Source organism: Rhinoderma darwinii, chromosome 6, assembly GCF_050947455.1.
Source record: "Rhinoderma darwinii isolate aRhiDar2 chromosome 6, aRhiDar2.hap1, whole genome shotgun sequence".
NCBI lineage: Eukaryota > Metazoa > Chordata > Amphibia > Anura > Rhinodermatidae > Rhinoderma > Rhinoderma darwinii.
Genome location: NC_134692.1, coordinates 77,634,824 through 77,653,802, shown reverse-complemented (window position 1 = coordinate 77,653,802; position 18,979 = coordinate 77,634,824). Strand labels below are relative to the sequence as shown.

Here is an 18,979-nt window from a genome sequence, read left to right as displayed (position 1 = left end):
CAGTTTACGTAAGAGTTCTTCACAAGTTTATGTAAGCAATCACAAGAATTGCATACATAATTAAAATCCCAGAAGGGTTGATTTACACGATTCTTACTGCATTGCAAATTAAGAAGGAGAAGCCTACAAATCACTTAATTCCGTTCTTCCTTTGCAGGACTCAATACTAAAAATAATTCTGAGCACCTCGGATGCAGTGTGAGAATCAGTGTCTTACCACATACTTGGCTTACATCATAATGACATCTGTAACTGTTGTTGACCCACTTCTACAATACATATCTCTGGTCTCCAAGAACAGAGTCTGGTATAGGAAAGGGGCTTCCCTGAGTCATTCGATTTTGTAAAGGACACAGCAGAACCAGGCTCACATGATCTCAATGAATCACTCTTACATTGTACTATAACTCTACTGGACACAGTGCAAATTTATTTCAGCTACTAAATGTGTTCAAATTTAAAAAAAGCAATGTATGTAACATAAATAGATACATTTTTAATTACGGCCACCAAAATTTATTTTTTATGGTCCAGAAATGTGGGATGGATAGATCTCCCTTCTGGATATTTGTTCTTTCTCAGTTTTGAGTGAGTGTAGCGGCAGTGACAACTGTTTTAAGTGTTAAAGCGAGCCTCTCACATTCAGTTTAAACTGGACGTTATAGAGCAGGAGATTGATATATAGTTTTGTGGAAAAAAAATCCCTGCTCATTCTGGATTTTGTGTAGCCATATTTGCTTTGTATAGCAAAATTCAGACACCCATAACTGGAACCTTTCTTGTTATTCTATTTTTTGGAAGGTGGCCAAAAAAACAGCACATCTGGCGTTGTTAATTTTTTCCCTACAGCGTTCACCGTGAGTATATAACGTGATATTTTTATAATGTAGACTTTACAGATGCAGCCATACCAATTATTTTTTACTATTATTGTTTACATTTTGTATGTAAAAAATGGGAAAGGAGGTGTTGACCATTTATTATTTATTTTTATTATATTTTTTATTTAAATTTGATTAAAATTTTTCTACTTCGCCATGCAATCGGTGGATCGCTCATACAATACACTGAAATACAGATGTGTCCACACTTTGCTTGAATTCGGTTAACAGCTCCAATTTCACATTAAACAAATTCAATAAAATATTGTGACATTCTAGCATAACCATTGACAGCCTGGAATTCACATCACAACCACTTGGTGACCATACACAGACATATAAAGCATATGAATCTCGTGATCATGCTTTTTTCAAAGCTGGTCATCTCCTGCCACACATGTCAGGATATTTTGAGATAAGGGAAATGTTAAGCAAGGACACATCTGTCCTTCTGTATTGTGGTGTATTGACGTTTTCTGTGCTCTCACATTAAGGGCCCGCTATTTACCGCAACATCTGAGGGGTTAAATAGCCAATACAGGTGGGTGTCAACTGTATAAAACAGCCACGTATGGTGCTGACTCAGCTCCTGAACGTGCGTCAACTATTATTGCGCACATCCACCGTACATGTATGGCAGGTGTCACTAAGGGGTTAAATAAATAAAGTACAAGTTATACTGAAACTTTTCTCACAAAAGTATATATCAATTTTCTTAGCTCCTGCTCTATAACTTGCTGCCTGCAGTTTGGACTGTCCTTTCAACGTGACAAGATCCCTTTAAAAAATTTGATCCCAGAAACTTTTCATAGAAAATTAGATCTATACTATAGTTAAGAAATTCACATTCACACTTCATGAACTGCAGCAATCGTAGAGTGGGTTATGTAGTGTGAGTTTTGTGATATGGTGGAACTGGTCTTTATAAAATAAGATAGCAGATTGTGAAACCTTTACAATATGAAATTAAAAAAGCATGATCTCTTACCTCCATCACCAGAGCCTGAACCTCCCTCTGTAGGAAAAAAAGAACACACATCTTAAATAAATGATGAGGGATATGATTTGATATTACATTTACATTACAGACAAAAAGAAGAATTACATAATTGCTTGAAAACATTGATATTTTATGTCTGCCTACTTAGTTGTGTTATATTTTGCCTTTTTGTACTGAACAACATGTTCATGGTTAGTCCTGTGTTATGGAGGTATTGTCAGAGAAACAGAAAGCCCTTGATAATAAGAATCATGTTCATTTTAGTCATTGAGTTTAACCTTTTTCCACACTTTGAGACATGCTTTTTATACGAGACTAAGAGCCAATCGTGAACACAGACAAACTCTACAATAGGTTAAACAGTTTGATACATAACTTCAAGGCTTACCACAGAATTTGTACTGCATCTTGTATTATCCTCCTGACACAAAAGAAATCCGGCTCTGATTTACTCATCCCTGTTCACCCTTCGCCCTTTTGTGTTAGGAGATGACAACTTTTTTTTGGTGGTGATGCAGATATTTATCTTTAATTGGCTACCACAGCCAAAATTGATAGTAGGGATTGTTACCCATTACATTAAGTGGATGATGTAACTGAAATTATGTTATACTTTAGTTTGTATTTATCTAATTTATTAATTAAAAGATACAGTGCCTTTCAGAAGTATTCACCAACTCCACCCTTTGGTGTTTTTAATGTTTTGACGCATTACTACCGGAAATTAATATAGATTTGAAATTTGATTTTATGCAATGGACATGACAAAATAGTCCAAATTAATACAGCGGAGTGAACAAAAATATCTGTTTAAAATAAAATTACAAAAAACTGAAGAGTTGCGAGTGCATATGCATTCACCCCCTTCACCCCCTTTGCTATCAAACCAGAGGTCACATCATTAGTGGAATAAGGTCCCCGTGGGTGTAATCAAAGTGTCACATGATCAGTCACATGATGTCAGTATAAATACACTTGCTCTGAAAGGCCCCTGAGTCTACAGCACCACTAAGCAAACAATATGAAGACCAAGGAGCTCTACAAACAGGTCAGAGACAAAGTTCTGGGGGAGTCTAGATCAGGATTGGGTTATGAAAAATATACCAAACTTTGAACATCCCACTGAGCAACATTAAATCCATTATAACAAAATTGAAATAATATGGCACAATTACGCACCTGACAATAGAAGGCCGCCCACAAAAACTCACAGACCAGGCAAGGAGGGCACTTATCATTCATAGCGGAGATAGAAGTATCTGTCTATAGGACAACTTTAGGCCGTACACTGCACAGAGTTGGGCTTTATGGAAGAGTGGCCAGAAAAAACGTTGTTGCTTAAAAAACCCGATAAGAAAACAGCATGTAAACGACTCCCCAGCATATGGAAGAAGGTTCTCTGGTCGGATGAGACTAAAATTGAACTTTTTGCCCATCATGGAAAACACTATGTGTAATGCAACCCAACACTTCCCATCACTTCAAGAACACTATTGCCACAGTGAAGCATGGTGGTGGCCGCATCATACTGTGGGGATGCTTTTACTCGGCAGGGACTGAAAAACTGATCAGGATTGAAGGAGAGATGGATGGCAGTAAATACAGGGCAATTCTTAAGGAATGAACTGTTTCAGTCTGCCAGAGATTTGAGACTGGGATGGTGGTTCACCTTCCAGCAGGACAGTGACTCTAAACTTACTGCCAAAGCCACACCAGAGGGGTTTAAGGGGAAACATTTAAATGTCCTTGAATTGCTTAGTCTCAATCCAACTGCGAATCTGTTGCATGACTTGGAGACTGCTGTACACCATCACAACCCATCTAATTAAAAGGAGTTGGAGCAGTTTTGCCTGTAAGAAAGGGCCAAAATCCAAGTATCTAGATGTGCTAAGCTATTAGAGACATACCACAAGAGACTTGCATCTGAAATTGCAGCAAAAAGTGGCTCCACAAAGTATAGACTTTCAGGGGGTGAATACTTATGCACATTCATTTTCTTTTTTTTTTTTTCTTAATTATTGTGTGTGTCACAGTAAATATTATTGCACCTTCAAAGTTACATAATTACATAGTACGGGTGAAAAAATACATATGTCCATCAAGTTCAACCAAGGAATGGGAGAAAGGAAGAGATGGGAGAAACGATAGTACATTTTTTTACCCCTATTAATCCAGAGGAAGGTTTAACAAAACAAAAAAAGTAAACAAATATAAAAAATACCCATAAGGCATTAACCAATCTCCCCTAAAAAGGAAAAAATCCCTTCTGATCACTAGTGGCAATCCAACAGGATCCATATTTAAACAAGAATTCTATACATTGACATAGGCGATTAATTTTTTTTTGTTCTAAGAAAATATCTAAACCTTTTTTTAAAGCCATCTACTGTTCCTGCTGTGACCAGCTCCTGTAGAAGGCTATTCCACAGATTCCAAAGTATATGCTACAGATTATCTATAAAGAAGTCAAAGAATTCCAGTGCTACCACATTGACACTTAACAATAACTAGGAAAACTGGTTTGCCTGTCACACAATATGTACTATTTAGTCAAAAGTATGTGGAGAACTGACCATCACACCTATATGAGCTCGCTTTGGAAGTTAATATGAAGTTGGCTTCCTTTTTTCAGCTGTAAGAGACCATTATTTTTAGAAAGCTTTTGAAGTGTGTCTGTAGGAATATGCACCATTTTAGTTAGGCCCCATGCACAAAACAGTATTTTCATCTATTCCGAAATACTGTCAGTAAATACGGATGAGTAGGCATCAGTATTTCATCCGTATTTACGGACGGTTGTTTATAAATACGGTCCGTATTGCATCTGTATTTCATCCGTATATACGGATCCGTACAAAAAAGGGAGGTTGCAAATGATGTCATCAACATGTTGCCTAGAAATGCTTCTGTAAATACGGAGGTTTACGGATGCACATTCGTAGCCGTCGTAGTTACGGAACCTCCCATAGACTTCTATGGGAGAGTTCTTGCCGTAATTACTGACAAGAATAGGACAGGTTCTATAATTTTTTCAGCATGGACACCCATCAGTAAAAATACTGAAAGGTGTCCGTGGCCAATAGAAATTAATGGGTCTATAATTACTGTCAGTAATTGCTGTCCATAATTACTGATGAAAAATACTGTCGTGTGCATGGGGCCTTAACCCCTTCCCGCTCCTGGATGTACTATTAGGTCATGGCAGCTGTATCGTTCGCGCTCCATGACCTAATAGTACGTCTCGGGAGTAACGGCCGAAACTCCCGACACATACAGGAGCTGTGACAGCTGCTGTCTCGTACAGCAGCTGTCACAGCTCCTACAGTGGGGACCGATCGCTGGGTTAAGGGGTTAAGCTGCCATCGCCGGCCTGCTACACGAGAGCGGCCGGCGATGGTGACTATGGCAACCGGACACCAAACAATGGCGTCCGGCTATGCCATAGACGAAAGCCTAGTGGGTCCTGACAAAGTCAGGACCCACTATGCTTGCTGTCAGTGAGTAGCTGACAGTTCTAATACACTGCACTACGCATGTATTGTGTATTAGAATAGCGATCAGGGCCTCCTGCCCTCAAGTCCCCTAGTGGGACAAAGTAATAAAGTAAAAAAAAAGTAAAAAAAAGATGTGTAAAAATAAGAAAATAAAAGTTTTAAAAGTATTAAAAGTAAAAATCCCCCTTTTTACCTTATCAGTCATTTATTATTAATAAAAATATATAAACAAACAAATAAACTATACATAATTGGTATCGCCGCGTCCGTAACGACCTGAACTACAAAATTATTTCGTTATTTATCCCGCACGGTGAACGCCGTAAAAGAAAATAATAATAAACCGTTCCACAATCTTAATTGTTTGGTCACTTCACCTCCAAAAAAATGGAATAAAAAGAGATCAAAAAGTCGCATGTACCTAAAAATGGTACTGAACGAAACTACAGTTCGTTACGCAAAAAATAAGTCCTCGCACGGCTTTATTGATTGAAAAATAAAAAAGTTCTCGCGTTTAGAATAAGGTAACACAAAAAGTGAATGATTTTTTACAAAACGTATTTTATTGTGCAATGTCATTTATAGCGCACGGTGAACGCTGTAAAAAAAATAGAATAAAAAAACAATAGTAGAATTGCTGTTTTTTAGTCACCACGCCACCTAAAAATAGAATAAAAACTGATCAAAAAGCCGAATGCACCCCAAGAAAACTACAATGGATTCCTCAAGGGGTCTAGTTTCCAAATTGGGGTCACTTTTGGGGGGTTTCCACTGTTTTGGCACCACAAGACCTCTTCAAACCGGACATGGTGCCTAATAAAAAAGAGGCCTCAAAATCCACTAGGTGCTCTTTTGCTTCGGAGGCCGGTGCTTCAGTCCATTACCGCACTGGGGCCACATGTGGGAAATTTCTCAAAACTGCAGAATCTGGGCAATAAGTATTAAGTTGCGTTTCTCTGATAAATCCTTTTGTATTATAAAAAAAATGGTATAAAGAGGATTTTCGGACAAAAAAAAAATGTCAATTTCACCTCTACTTTGCTCTAAATTTCTGTGAAACACCTAAAAAAGGGTTCATAAACTTTCTAAATGCTGTTGTGAATACTTTGAGGGGTCTAGTTTCTAAAATGGGGTGTTTGATAGGGGTTTCCAATATATGAGCCCCTCAAAGCAACTTCAGAACTGAACTGTAACCTAAAAAAATAAATAAATGAGGCAATACTTCGCTTCTTACATTATACTGATAATGAGCCGTGCCCACCCCGAGATTACCCCAGTTTTTACCGTTTGTATAAACGGAGACCCCTATTAGACCGTTTCAGTGCCCAGTTTTCCCAAGCATACACCCCCGAGAAGTGTATTTCTATTGATGAGTCCCTGGTACATTTTAAAGGGAGGGTTCAATTACGCCAGTACCTGCCGGGTAAGAGGGCAAGGTATGGCATGAAGATGTATAAGCTGTGTGAGAGTGCATCAGGGTATACCTACAGACTTAGGATATATGAAGGAAAGGCCACCCCCAAACCAGACTGCATCCTGGACTACAATAGGTACATGGGAGGGATGGACTTGTCAGATCAAGTCCTGAAGCCCTACAGCGCCATGCGGTGTGGTATAAGAAGCTGGCCGTGCACATCATACAGATGGCATTGTACAATGCGTACGTGCTACATCGATGTGCAGGCCAGAGGGGAACTTTCCTGGAATTTCAAGAGGTGATTATCAAGAACCTAATCTTTAGGGACCAAGAAGGAGGGGGGCACCCAGTGCCACACGCATCGTACCAGGGCAGCAACACTTTCCAGGAGAAGTTCCCCAAACTGGCAAGAAGGGAAAAAGTTAAAAGAGGTGCAAAGTCTGCTATAAGAGGGCGATAATGGATGACACAATATATCAATGTGACACGTGTCCCAGAGCTCTGTATGAAAGAGTGTTTTAAAATTTATCATACATCCCTTGGTTTATAATTTACCCCAATTTTACATACTCTGATGCACTCCGCAAAGCTTATCCCCCCTCATCTTTCCCCTCTGGGCCCTGCTGTGTGCCCAGGCAGCTGATAACAGCTGCATGTAGGGTATTGCCATACCCGGGAGAACCCACATTACAGTTTATGGGGTGTAGGTCTCCGGTCAAAAGGCTCACTACACCTCTAGATGAATGCCTTAAGGGTGTCGTTTTTAACACGGGGTCACTTCTTGCGGGTTTCAACTGTACTGGTACCTCAGGGGCTTCTGCATACATGACTTCGCACTAGAAAATCCCCAGTAGGCCAAATGGTGGTCCTTTCCTTCTGAGCCCTCCCATGGGCCCAAACGGCAGTTTATCACCACAAATGGGCTATTGCGGCGCTCAGAACAAATTGCGCAACAGAATGGGGTATTTTGTTTCTTGTGAAAATAAGAAATTTTCAGCCAAAACTACTTTTGTTTTAATTCCCAGCCCAATTCAAATAAGTTCTGTGAAAAAACTATGGGGTCAAAATGGTCACAACACCCATAAATGAATTCCTTGAGGGGTTTAGTTTCCAAAAGGGGTCATTTGTGGTTGGTTTCTATTGCTTTGATATCTCTGGGGCTCTGCAAATGCGACATGGCACCCGAAAACCAATCCAGCAAAATCTGGACTCCAAAGAACAAATAGCGCTCCTTTCTTTCTGAGCCCTCCCATGGGCCAAAACGGCAGTTTATTACCACAAATGGGGTATTGCTGCACTCAGGAGAAATTGGGCAACAAAATGGGGTATTTTGTTCCCTGTGAAAATAAGACATTTTGATAAAAAATGACATCTTATTGGAAAAAATTTAATTTTTTTCATTTCACAGCCCAATTCAAATATGGGCTGTGAAAAAACTGTGCGGTCAAAATGGTAACAACAACCATAAATTAATTCCTTGAGGGGTGTAGTTTCCAAAATGGGGTCACTATTGGGGGATTCCTACTGTTTTGGCACTTCAACACCTTTTCAAACCTGGCATGCTGCCTAAAATATATTCTAATAAAAAAAGAGGCCTCAAAATGCACTAGGTGCTTCTTTGCTTCTAGGGCTTGTGTTTTATTCCACGAGCGCAGTAGAGCCACATGTGGGACATTTCTAAAAACTGCAAAATCTGGACAATACATATTTATTAGTGTTTCTCTGGTAAAACCTTCTGTGTTACAGAAAAAAAAATTGAATAAAATTGAAATTCAGCAAGAAAAATGAAATTTGCAAATTTCACCTCCACTTTGCTTTAATTCCTGTGAAATGCCTGAAGGGTTAAAAAAAACTTTCTAAATGCTGTTTTGAATACTTTGAGGGGTCTAGTTTTTAAAATGGGGTGTTTTATCAGGGTTTCTAATACATAGGCCCCTCAAAGCCACTTCAGAACTCAAGAGGTACCTTAAAAAAAAGGCTTTTGAAATTTTCTTAAAAATATGAGAAATTGCTGTTTATGTTCTAAGCCTTGTAATGTCCAAGAAAAATAAAAGAATGTTCAAAAAACAATGCCAATCTAAAGTAGACATATGGGAAATGTGAACTAGTAACTATTTTGGGTGGTATAACCGTCTGTTTTACAAGCAGATGCATTTAAATTCTGAAAAATTCTATTTTTTCAAAATTTTCTCTAAATTTTGCAATTTTTCACCAATAAACACTGAATATATCGACCAAATTTTACCACGAACATGAAGCCCAATGTGTCACGAGAAAACAATCCCAGAATCGCTTGGATAGGTTTAAGCATTCCGACGTTATTACCACATAAAGTGAAATATGTCAGATTTGAAAAATGGGCTCTGAGCCTTAAGGCCAAAACTAGGCTGCATCCTTAAGGGGTTAAAGCATTTGTCAGATAAAACACTGATTTTAGACAAAAATGTCTACTTGCGATTAGCATTCTAATTCATCCCAAAGATATTTAATGTGGTTGAGTCTGTCAGGGCTCTGTACAGGCCACTCAAGTTTCTCCACACCAAACTCATCAAACCATTTCTTTATGGCCTTTGCTAATTGTGACCATGGGCATTGTAATGGTGTCTAATTGTTGCCACAAAGTTAGAAGCATGCAATCTTCGAAGATGTCTTTGTATTCTAAAACAGTAACATTACCCTTTATTGAAAATAAGGGGTTTAGCCCAAACCCTGAAAAACAGCCTCAGACAATTATCCACAGTACACACTATAAGTACTGGCATCTGGCAAACCCAGATTTGTCCATTAGACTGCCAGATAGTGAGACATAAATCATCACTCCAGAGAACAAGTTCCCACTGCTCCATATTCCAGTGATGGCGTGCTTTACACTACTCCAGCCAACGCTTGGCATTGTGCACGGTGAAATAAGGCTTGTGTTTAGCTCGCCAATGAAAACCCATGCACACCACCAGATGCAGTTTGAAACTCTGTTGTGTACTGCAAGAGAGAAAAGAAAATGTTTACTCAGTTCAGGTTCACTGTTTGCTACACAGCAGAGATTTATCGCTTGGGAGATAATATCTCTCCTTGCAGCGAACTCCAGTGGTTTCACAGAGATCACTGAGGTGCCGGTCTTTGCGGTGCTGCAGAAAGTGGGAAACTGGCAATTTAATCTTCACCAACTGACCTGCAGGAGTAGAGAAAGACAATATTGCACGTCCGCTTCTCATTCCATCCTGTCGGCATTTACGGCCCTGCAGAGAGCGGGAAGCTGGCAATTCCAATCTAGCAAGCTGACCTGCTCAGAGAGGAGGAAACCGAGATATTACGGTGTATCCGCTCTTGTAAGGAGAAGGGTGAATAACCACCTCCAACCAAGCAGAAAGTATCTTGCTTCCGGACAGTGAGCCATTCAATAGTGTTGTAAGTGAGCTACAAAAGTGTGACAAACCTTGCAACATTGTAGTTGACACTGTAAGTACACAGCACTTTAAACAATGTACAAGGATCTGTATAACACGCAATCTGTACTAGTTATCTGTTTGCGTATGTGAAATTTAACTTCTAATAGACAACACTTTGAGTGAACTGCTTCAATGTATTGAACCTGAATTAACCGTCTCCTCTTTCTATAAAGTGTACAATCTAAAAGTTTTGGTCAGCCCAACAGGCTGAATTAAAATAAAATACTAAAATATACAGAGTGGCTCAAAAAGGATGGTGCAAAATTATAGCCTCGGTTTTCATAACTGAGATAACATAACAGAAATGTATTAACATGAAAAGATACAATATCTATCCAAGTTTTATCTATACATTACAAATGTTCAAAGTGATTTCCAGTGGTGACACGGCAGATGTCGAGGCGGTAGTCCAGTTCTGTCATAAGCTATTGCTTTAACATGTCCAGGTAGGAGTGGCCAGTGACTGTATCCTCGGCAAGAAAGAAGGGACCATAGATTTTGTGCCTGCTCATTGTACAGAACACATTTACCTTGGGTTACATGGAGTCCCTTATATGCTTGATAAGGACACGTGGTTTAACTGAGCCCCAAATTCTAACGTTGTGGTGATTGACTTTCTCACTGAGGTGAAGGGTAGATTTATCACTGAACACCAGCCTGTCTGCGAATTCGTCCTCTTCCAATCGGCCTCGCAATTCAATGCAAAATTCACAGAATTTCGGTTTGTCGTCTAGTTTCAGTTCATGAAGTAAATGAACTCTGTATGGCTTACAACGCAGACGTTTTCATAATATACGCCATACCGTGGTTTGTGGCACATGTAGTTCCATACTAGTCAGCATGGTCGACTTTCTTGGACTACGCTCGTACACGGCTCAAATCATGTTCACTGTCTCTTCCGAAGTCTTTGGGTGGCCCGGACTTTTCCCATGACAATGACCCAGTGGTTTCGAAGCGCTGCACCCAACGTGAAATGCAGTTTCTATGCGGAGCACATTTACCAAACGTATTCTAAAAGCTTCACTGTATTGTCACAACAGACCCCATTCTTGCAAATTCCAACATGCAAAAAGGGAATTGCATTATCAGGAATGCCGCAGTTATTATTAATGTTATTATCAGCAGAGTGCTGGGCAGACCCTGCTGTTTACCTGAATGATCTGTTTACATCAGCGTGTATTCTGTCAATGTAGTCAGCAGAGATAATGTCACGATGCTCATCAACACACCGTCACAGCTTCTATAATCACTCACTTACATTTTATAACTGCTTTGTCCACATTACATTACAGTTTTGGGCCCATTTAAGAGAACCATATGTCCGGACTTAGGGTGCATTTACGACTGAAACAATCAGATCCCACATGGTTTTCCTGAACCAAAAATGTGGCCATATTATAGACATCTGAAATGGACCCTAATCTTTGCTGTTTATTTACTAATGTTATGTAAAACACTAATATTAAAACATTTAATTGGAAGGTTGTAGGAAATAAACTAACAGCTATATTTGACAAAACATACATTTTTAAGACTAGATCATGATAAACTTGTTATGTATAAAGAACAAGAGGAATTGTACAGTGGAAATTGCTGATACCGAAAATGTACACATATTTTTAAAAGCAGTAGTTTCCAAGGACAAGCTTGTAAAACTCAGGACTCAAGCCTTGGATTTAGGAATTGCTGAATGGCATTTCACAAAATATTTATTTATTTAAAGGGATTGTCCTAAGGTCAATATTTATCACCTATCCACAGGGTAAATGTCCACTACTGTCCCGAGACTTTGTATGGAGCAATGGTTAGGTATGTGTGGTGATGCTCTATTCAATGTGCATGGGGCTGAAGGAAACAGCTGATTACTGTGCTCTACAGTCCCAAAGACTTTAAGGTCAAACATTTAAGTAAAAAAAAAAAGGACGCAAAAACTACCTGCAATAAAGGTGGCCCCATATTTTCCGGTTGGAAGGTTATACTCTGTAAATATCCTATATTTTACAGATCCTTTAACCCCTTCCCATCATCTGCTGTATATATACGGTGCAAGTTGGGTGGGGGAATATTGAGCAGGCTCACGAGCTCCATAGAATGAGCGTCCCACTCGTACGCAATCTCACTCGTTTAACCTATTAAATACCTATGTCTATAGCTATCCCAGCATTTAAATGACTGAAAACAGGGGGCGGCACCCCAGATGCGATTGCGGGGTGTCTTTGGTTGGCATGGCAACCTGGGGGCCTTATGAAGTTTCCCAGGTCTGCCACCTTTGGCAGGGCTTCATAGGAGAGTGAGAGTATCACGATATACTGCAATACATTAGTATTGCAGTATAGCATGCAAAATCAAGTCACTGGTTTAAGTCCCCTAGAGGGACGAGTAAAAAAAAAAAAAAAATAGTTAAATAAATCTTAATTATAAATTAAAAAAAATAAAAATTTATTTCGTTTTTTTTGGTCACTTCATCTCCCACAAAAAAATGGAATGAAAAGTGATCAAAAAGTCTCATGTACCCCAAAATGGTACCAATAGAAACTACAGCTCGCCCTTCAAAAAATAAACCCTCATACCACTCAATCGATGGAAAAATAAAAAAAGTTATGGCTCTCAGAATATGGAAACAAAACTCAAATTTTCTTTTTAACAATCAGTTTTCGCCTTGTAAAAGTAGTAATGCATTAAAATTTTTTATCAATTTGGTATCACCGTAATCATATTGACCCGCAGAATGAAGTTGACATGCCAAGCCACCCCCCGTTAAAATATTATATTAACTGCAAAGTGAATGGTATAAAAAAAACACGCAAAAAAACTATGGCGGAATTGCAATTTTTTTAATTCCCTCCAAAAAAATAACAATAAAAGTTAATCAATAAGTCCTATGTACCCCAAAATGATACTAATGAAAACTACATTTTGGCTTGCAAAAAAAAAAACAAGCCCTCATATGGCTACATCGAAGGAAAATAAAAAAGTTATGACTCTTGGAATGCGACGATGCAAAAACAAAGATACATATTGATGTTTTTTTCCCATTCCAGTACGATGTAAACCTCTCCTTGCCTAATGTAACTTTACCGTCAAACATTTGAGCGTCACTAGTCCGGCTGCTCTAAACTACAGCCAGTCTCTCATTGTTAGGTTTGCAAATGAAAAGGTAGCCATGTTTACATGGTTGCGCCAAGCCCTCTTTCCAGCAGCTCTCTGCTCTGGCTCTTAGAAGTATGGACCTTAGTGGGGGACCCACCTCTATAATGTCCACAACAACTAATAGGGCATTTGGGATTGAAACAACCTCTTTGAACTTCCAGAGCAAAGTAGGCTCCGATAGATTAAACTAAAGTATGCAACATATATATGGAGTATCTCTATTTATGAACTAGCTTAACGAGAATGTTTGACTATTTTCTAAAGTATTAAACATTACAGTGTACTGTGGTTATTGTGCATAATTATATGGAACTTTACCAATTATAATACGATAGTAACAGGAATTAGGTAATTTGGTGAAAAACTCTCAGCAAACAAAATATTCTCTGTTTGGATGGAATAAGGCGTCATCTCATTTAGTAATCTAATTTACCATGAGCTAGAAATGATGACTATACTTGACATTTCCATAAAAGTGCTAAGCAATAACTAAATTATGTTCCAGTAATGTTAGAAAAGTAGAAACCCCATGTCTGTTTAGTGCTACAGACCTGCTGTAGTCTACATTTGCTGGTAGTTAAATTTGCTAAAATAAGGCAAAGTAAGTTTGTTAAAGGGAACAAAAATTGGTTAATTATTCATTGTAATCTAATGTCTGATGGGGACACAATATTTAAAGACAAAATACTCTCTGTTGATACTGTATGTTAATGTACAGTATGCATTTCAGAAAGTAAGACCTCCATAAATCCCTCAACCCCTTTAACCCCTTAGTGATCAACCTATCAAGCAATTTTTTACGTTTTTCCATCATCGCTTTCAAAGAGTTATAACTTTTTCTGTCGCTATAGCTGTATAAGGACTGATTTTTTTTGCGGGACAAGTATTTTTAATAGTACCATTTTGTAGTAAAAATAACTTGATCAAAGGGAGTCTGTCAACAGAATGTCCGAGTTAAACTAGTAACAGTGTATTGTGGAGGAGACTAACCTGTTTCTAGTGTTTATTTTAATTTTGTGCTTTGTCGAAAAATATGTTTTATTAAGTTTCTGCTAATGAGCATTTAGGTGCAATGAGGGTGTTACCATTGCACCTAAATGCTCTTACTTCGCTCCCCAGTTCAACCCCCTCCCGCCTTTTGTTGATTGACAGGGGCTAGGCAGCATAATTGGCGCGTTCATGCCTAGCACCCGATGCACACGCAGCACGATATTTCTGCTCAACATTATAATCGGCAGTATTGCATATGGGCAGCGTCCCTGCTTTTTATTCGGCACATGCTCAGTACTGCCAATTGGAACGTCGAGCAGAATGATCGTACTGCGCATGCGCCGGGTGAAGAGCAGGGACGCACGCGTTACAGATAGTACGGGGCCAGGCATGAACGTGCCGATTATGCTGCTGGCCCCTGTCAATCAACGTAAGAAGAGAGGGAGGGGGGTTGAACTGGGGAGCGAAGTAAGAGCATTTAGGTGCAATGGTAACGCCCTCATTGCACCTAAATGTTCATTAGCATAAACTTAATAATATGTATTTCTCGACAAAGGATGAAGTAAGCACAAAATTAAAATAAACACTAGAAACAGGTTAGTCTCCCCCACAATACCCTGTTACTAGTTTAATTCAGACATTCTGGTGACAGACTTCCTTTAACTTATATTAACTTTTTAGGGGGTTAATGGATAAAAAACTGAAATTTTGTCATTCTTTTTCACATCTTAAATATACACCGTTTAGCGTGTGGTATGAATAACATAATAACTTTATTCAGCGGGTTGTTACGATTGCGGAAATAGCAAATTGATATAGTTTTTTTTATGTTTTATGTGTGCAGTAACTTCGCGCATCTCGACGTGCAGTTACGTCACTGCTTTGACAGTTAAGCGCCGCTCGGCGCTACACCGCAGCGGCAGGTAACTGTGCAGGGTGTCTGCCCTGCATTCCCTGTTGCCGATCAGCGGCCCATCGCCGCTGATTTTTGCAGTTAACCCCTTAAATGCGGCATACGATCGCCACATTTAAGGTGTTTAGCGCAGATCGGCAGCCCCCACGTGAAATCACGGGGGCTGGCGATGGGACCCATGGCAACCGGACGCCAGATATTGGCTTCTGGGCTGCCATGTGCAGAAGCCTATGAGGACCAGCCTCTGGCTGGTCCTCATAGGCTTCGTATCAGAGTGACTGTCACGTCACAATGACAGTTGGAATGCATTACACTACAATGCCAGAATCACTATTTTTTGGTCACCACCCCTCCCAAAATATACAATAAAAAGTGATGAAAAAGTCGCATGTACGCCAAAATGGTACCAATACAAACTATTACAATATACCATTATTTAACCCGCACGGTGAACGCCGTGAAAAATACAGAATTTAAAACGGCAAAATCGATGTTTTTTGGTCACCTTGGCTCTAAAAAACAATGTAATAAAAAGTGCTCAAAAAGTTGTATGTACCAAAAAATGGTACCAATAAAAACTACAGCTCGTCCCGCAAAAAATAAGCCCTTACACCGCTCAATCTACGGAAAAATAAAAAAGTTATGGCTCTCGGAATGCGGGGAGAAAAAAATGAAAAAGAAAAAGCAAAACATGGATCAGTTCGGAAAGGGTTAATTACTTTCTAATGAAAAAACATTTATGACCACATGTTTGGTATAGCCGTACTCGGGAGAAATTTCTTTACAATTGTTGTGGCGTTTTTTCTCCTTTATCCTTTGTGAAATTGAAAAAAATCCACATTTTAGTGGAAATAATGTTGATATTAATTTTCACGGCCAAATTCTAATAAATTCTGCAAAAGACCTGTGGGGTCTAAATGCTCACTATACCCCTAGATAGATTCCTTAAGTGGTGTCGTTTCCCAAATGGGGTCACTTTTGGGGGGCTACCACTGTTTTGGTCCCTCGGGGGCTCTGCAAATGCGACATGACACCTGAAAACCATTTCAGCTAAATTTGAGCTCAAAAAGCCAAATAGCGCTCCTTCCCTTCTAAGCCCCGCTGTGGGTCCAAACAGCAGTTTATTAACACATATGACGTATTTACGTAATCGGGAGAAATTGTTTTACAAATGTTGTGGTGCTTTTTCTCCTTTATTCCTTGTAAAAATAAAAAATGTCTTTTCAGCAAAAAAGTAGATTAGCGCACTAGTGCCACATGTGGGATATTTCTAAAAACTGCTGAATCTGGGCAATAAGTATTGAGTTGCGTTTCTCGGGTAAAACCTTCTGTGGTACAGAAAAAAATGTATTACAAATGAATTTTGGCAAAAAAAAATGAAATTTGTACATTTCACCTCTACTTTGCTTTAATTCTTGTGAAACGTTTAAAGGGTTAAAACACTTTCTGAATGCTGTTTTGAATACTTTGAGGGCGGCAGTTTTCAAAATGGGGTGATTTATGGGGATTTTCTAATATATAAGGCCCTGAAATCCACCTCAGAACTGAATTGGTCCCTGAAAAAATAGGCTTTTGAAATTTTCTTGAAAACATGAGAAATTGCTGCTAAAGTTCTAAGCCTTGTAACGTCCTAGAAAAATAAAAGAATGTTCAAAAAAACTATGCAAACATAAAGTAGACATATGGGAAATATAAACTAGTAAGTATTTTGTGTGGTATTACTATCTTTTTTACAAGTAGATACATTTAAATTTAGAAAATGCAAATTTTTGAAAATTTTCTCTAAATCTTGGTGTTTTTTACAAATAAATATTGAATTTATCAATTTTTTTCACTATCATAAAGTACAATATGTCACGAGAAAGCATTCCAGCGTTATTAGCACATAAAGTGACACATGTCAGATTTGAAAAATTGGCTTCGTCCAAAACAGGCTCAGTCCAGAAGGGGTTAATTTCAAAATTATTTGTTTTTTTGTCGCCATATTCTAAGAGCCATAACTTTTTCGTTTTTCTGCTGACATAGCTGTAAAAGGTGTTATTTTTGAAGGAAAACTTGTACATTTTATTGGTATCAGTTTGGAGTTCTAACAACTTTCTGATTGCTTTTTATCAATTTTTTTTTGAAGGCAGAATGAACATAAAACAGTTATTCTGGCATTGTATTTCATTTTATTTTTACAGCGTTCACCGTGCAGGTTAAATAATGTAATAGTTTTATAGTTGGGGTCGTTACGGCCACGGTAATACTAAATATGTGTTAATTTTTAACTTTTTTTTTGTCTTTTCATAATAAAGCATTTTGTAATGGGAAAAAGCGGGTATAATGTCCTCTGGGAATGGGGACCCACTGGGCTACTAGCTGCAGGTCAAACAAGTATAGGACAGTCAATGGTATCACACACCTTGATAGCAGACTGGTGCCAGATTACTGGAAGCAGACTGGTGCCAGATTACTGTAAGCAGGCTTGTGCTGGATAACTGGAAGCAGGCATGTGCAGGATAGCTGGAAGCAGGCTGGTGCCGGATTACTGGAAGCAGGCTGGCACCAGATTATTGGAAGCAGGCTTGTGCTAGATAGCTGGAAGCTGGCTTGTGCAGAATAGCTGGAAGCAGGCTGGTGCTGGATTACTGGAAGCAGTCTGGTGCCGTATTATCGGAAGCTGGCTTGTACTGGTTTTCTGGAAACAGGACTGGTCACGAACAGGTATTTGTTTTTGACAGTGATCTCATTTAGACCATGATAGTCAATGCAGGGCCGGAGGGATCCATCTTTTTTCCCTACATAGAAAAATCAGGCTCCGGCTGGAAACATTGACTTCCTAATAAACCCCCTCTCAAGGTTCTCCTTGACTTATGCCAACATGGCTTGGGTCTCAGGCAGAGAGAGAGGATATACCAGTCCACAAGGAGGTGAAGTCCTAGGAAGTACCTCTATTTGGACAGTTGTATGGGAGATGCGGCGGCAAGTTCTCAGCATCCTTCTTGCTGAACACGTCTGCATAGAAGGCATATTGCGGAGGTAGACCAGGGAGAGACTGAGGCATCAGACATTTGACAGGATGAACCTGAGGCAGACAGCCACGCAGACATCAGGATTCCCACTGCAGAATTTCTCCGGTATTCCAGTCGAGGACATGAGCGTTTTTTGGCGAAGCCATGCAGTCCCAGCAGGATTGGATTAATAGTCTTAGGCAGCATATAGAAGGCTATTTGTTCCGAGTGTAGAACACCCACTTGTAACCTCAAAGGTTCAGTGATTGTGAGAATTCGATCCGGCAATGACCATTCGTGGAAGCTACCGCTAGATGTTTCTCCAGAGAAGTTGTCGGCAAGTGGAGACAGTTTACTAAGGCCTGATGAATGAAGTTTGCAGCCGGTCCAGATTCCAGATAAGCAGAAACAGAATGAGATTTTTGCAGAAGGGTAGGGTATTCTCTCCTACCAACCCTAGGTGCTGGAGTTTCCTGGCTTCCGGAGACATTGGCACACAAAATTACGCTTGCAGCCACAGTACATACATAAGTTCGCAGAACATCTGTGTTGCCGATGCTGGTTAGACAGCATGACTGTCCACCTAAATAGGCTCTACAGGGACGACAGCAGAAGAAGGTAGGCTCTGAAAATTAGGTTCCAGTCTGTAGAACCTTTTCTGACAAATAACTTCCTGGGAGCACTCTAAGAACCTC

General features: G+C 39.4%; 1 protein-coding gene across 2 annotated transcripts in view; it reads right to left on the bottom strand.

The window, feature by feature from the left end:
• Positions 1-18,979, bottom strand: part of TMEFF2 (transmembrane protein with EGF like and two follistatin like domains 2) — an 810,050-nt gene that overhangs the window by 660,503 nt on the left and 130,568 nt on the right. For both annotated transcript variants that reach the window (XM_075831276.1, XM_075831277.1), the window contains exon 4: positions 1,870-1,896. In XM_075831276.1, the coding sequence (XP_075687391.1) occupies positions 1,870-1,896 (27 nt within the window). The remainder of the gene's footprint in view (positions 1-1,869; positions 1,897-18,979) is intronic.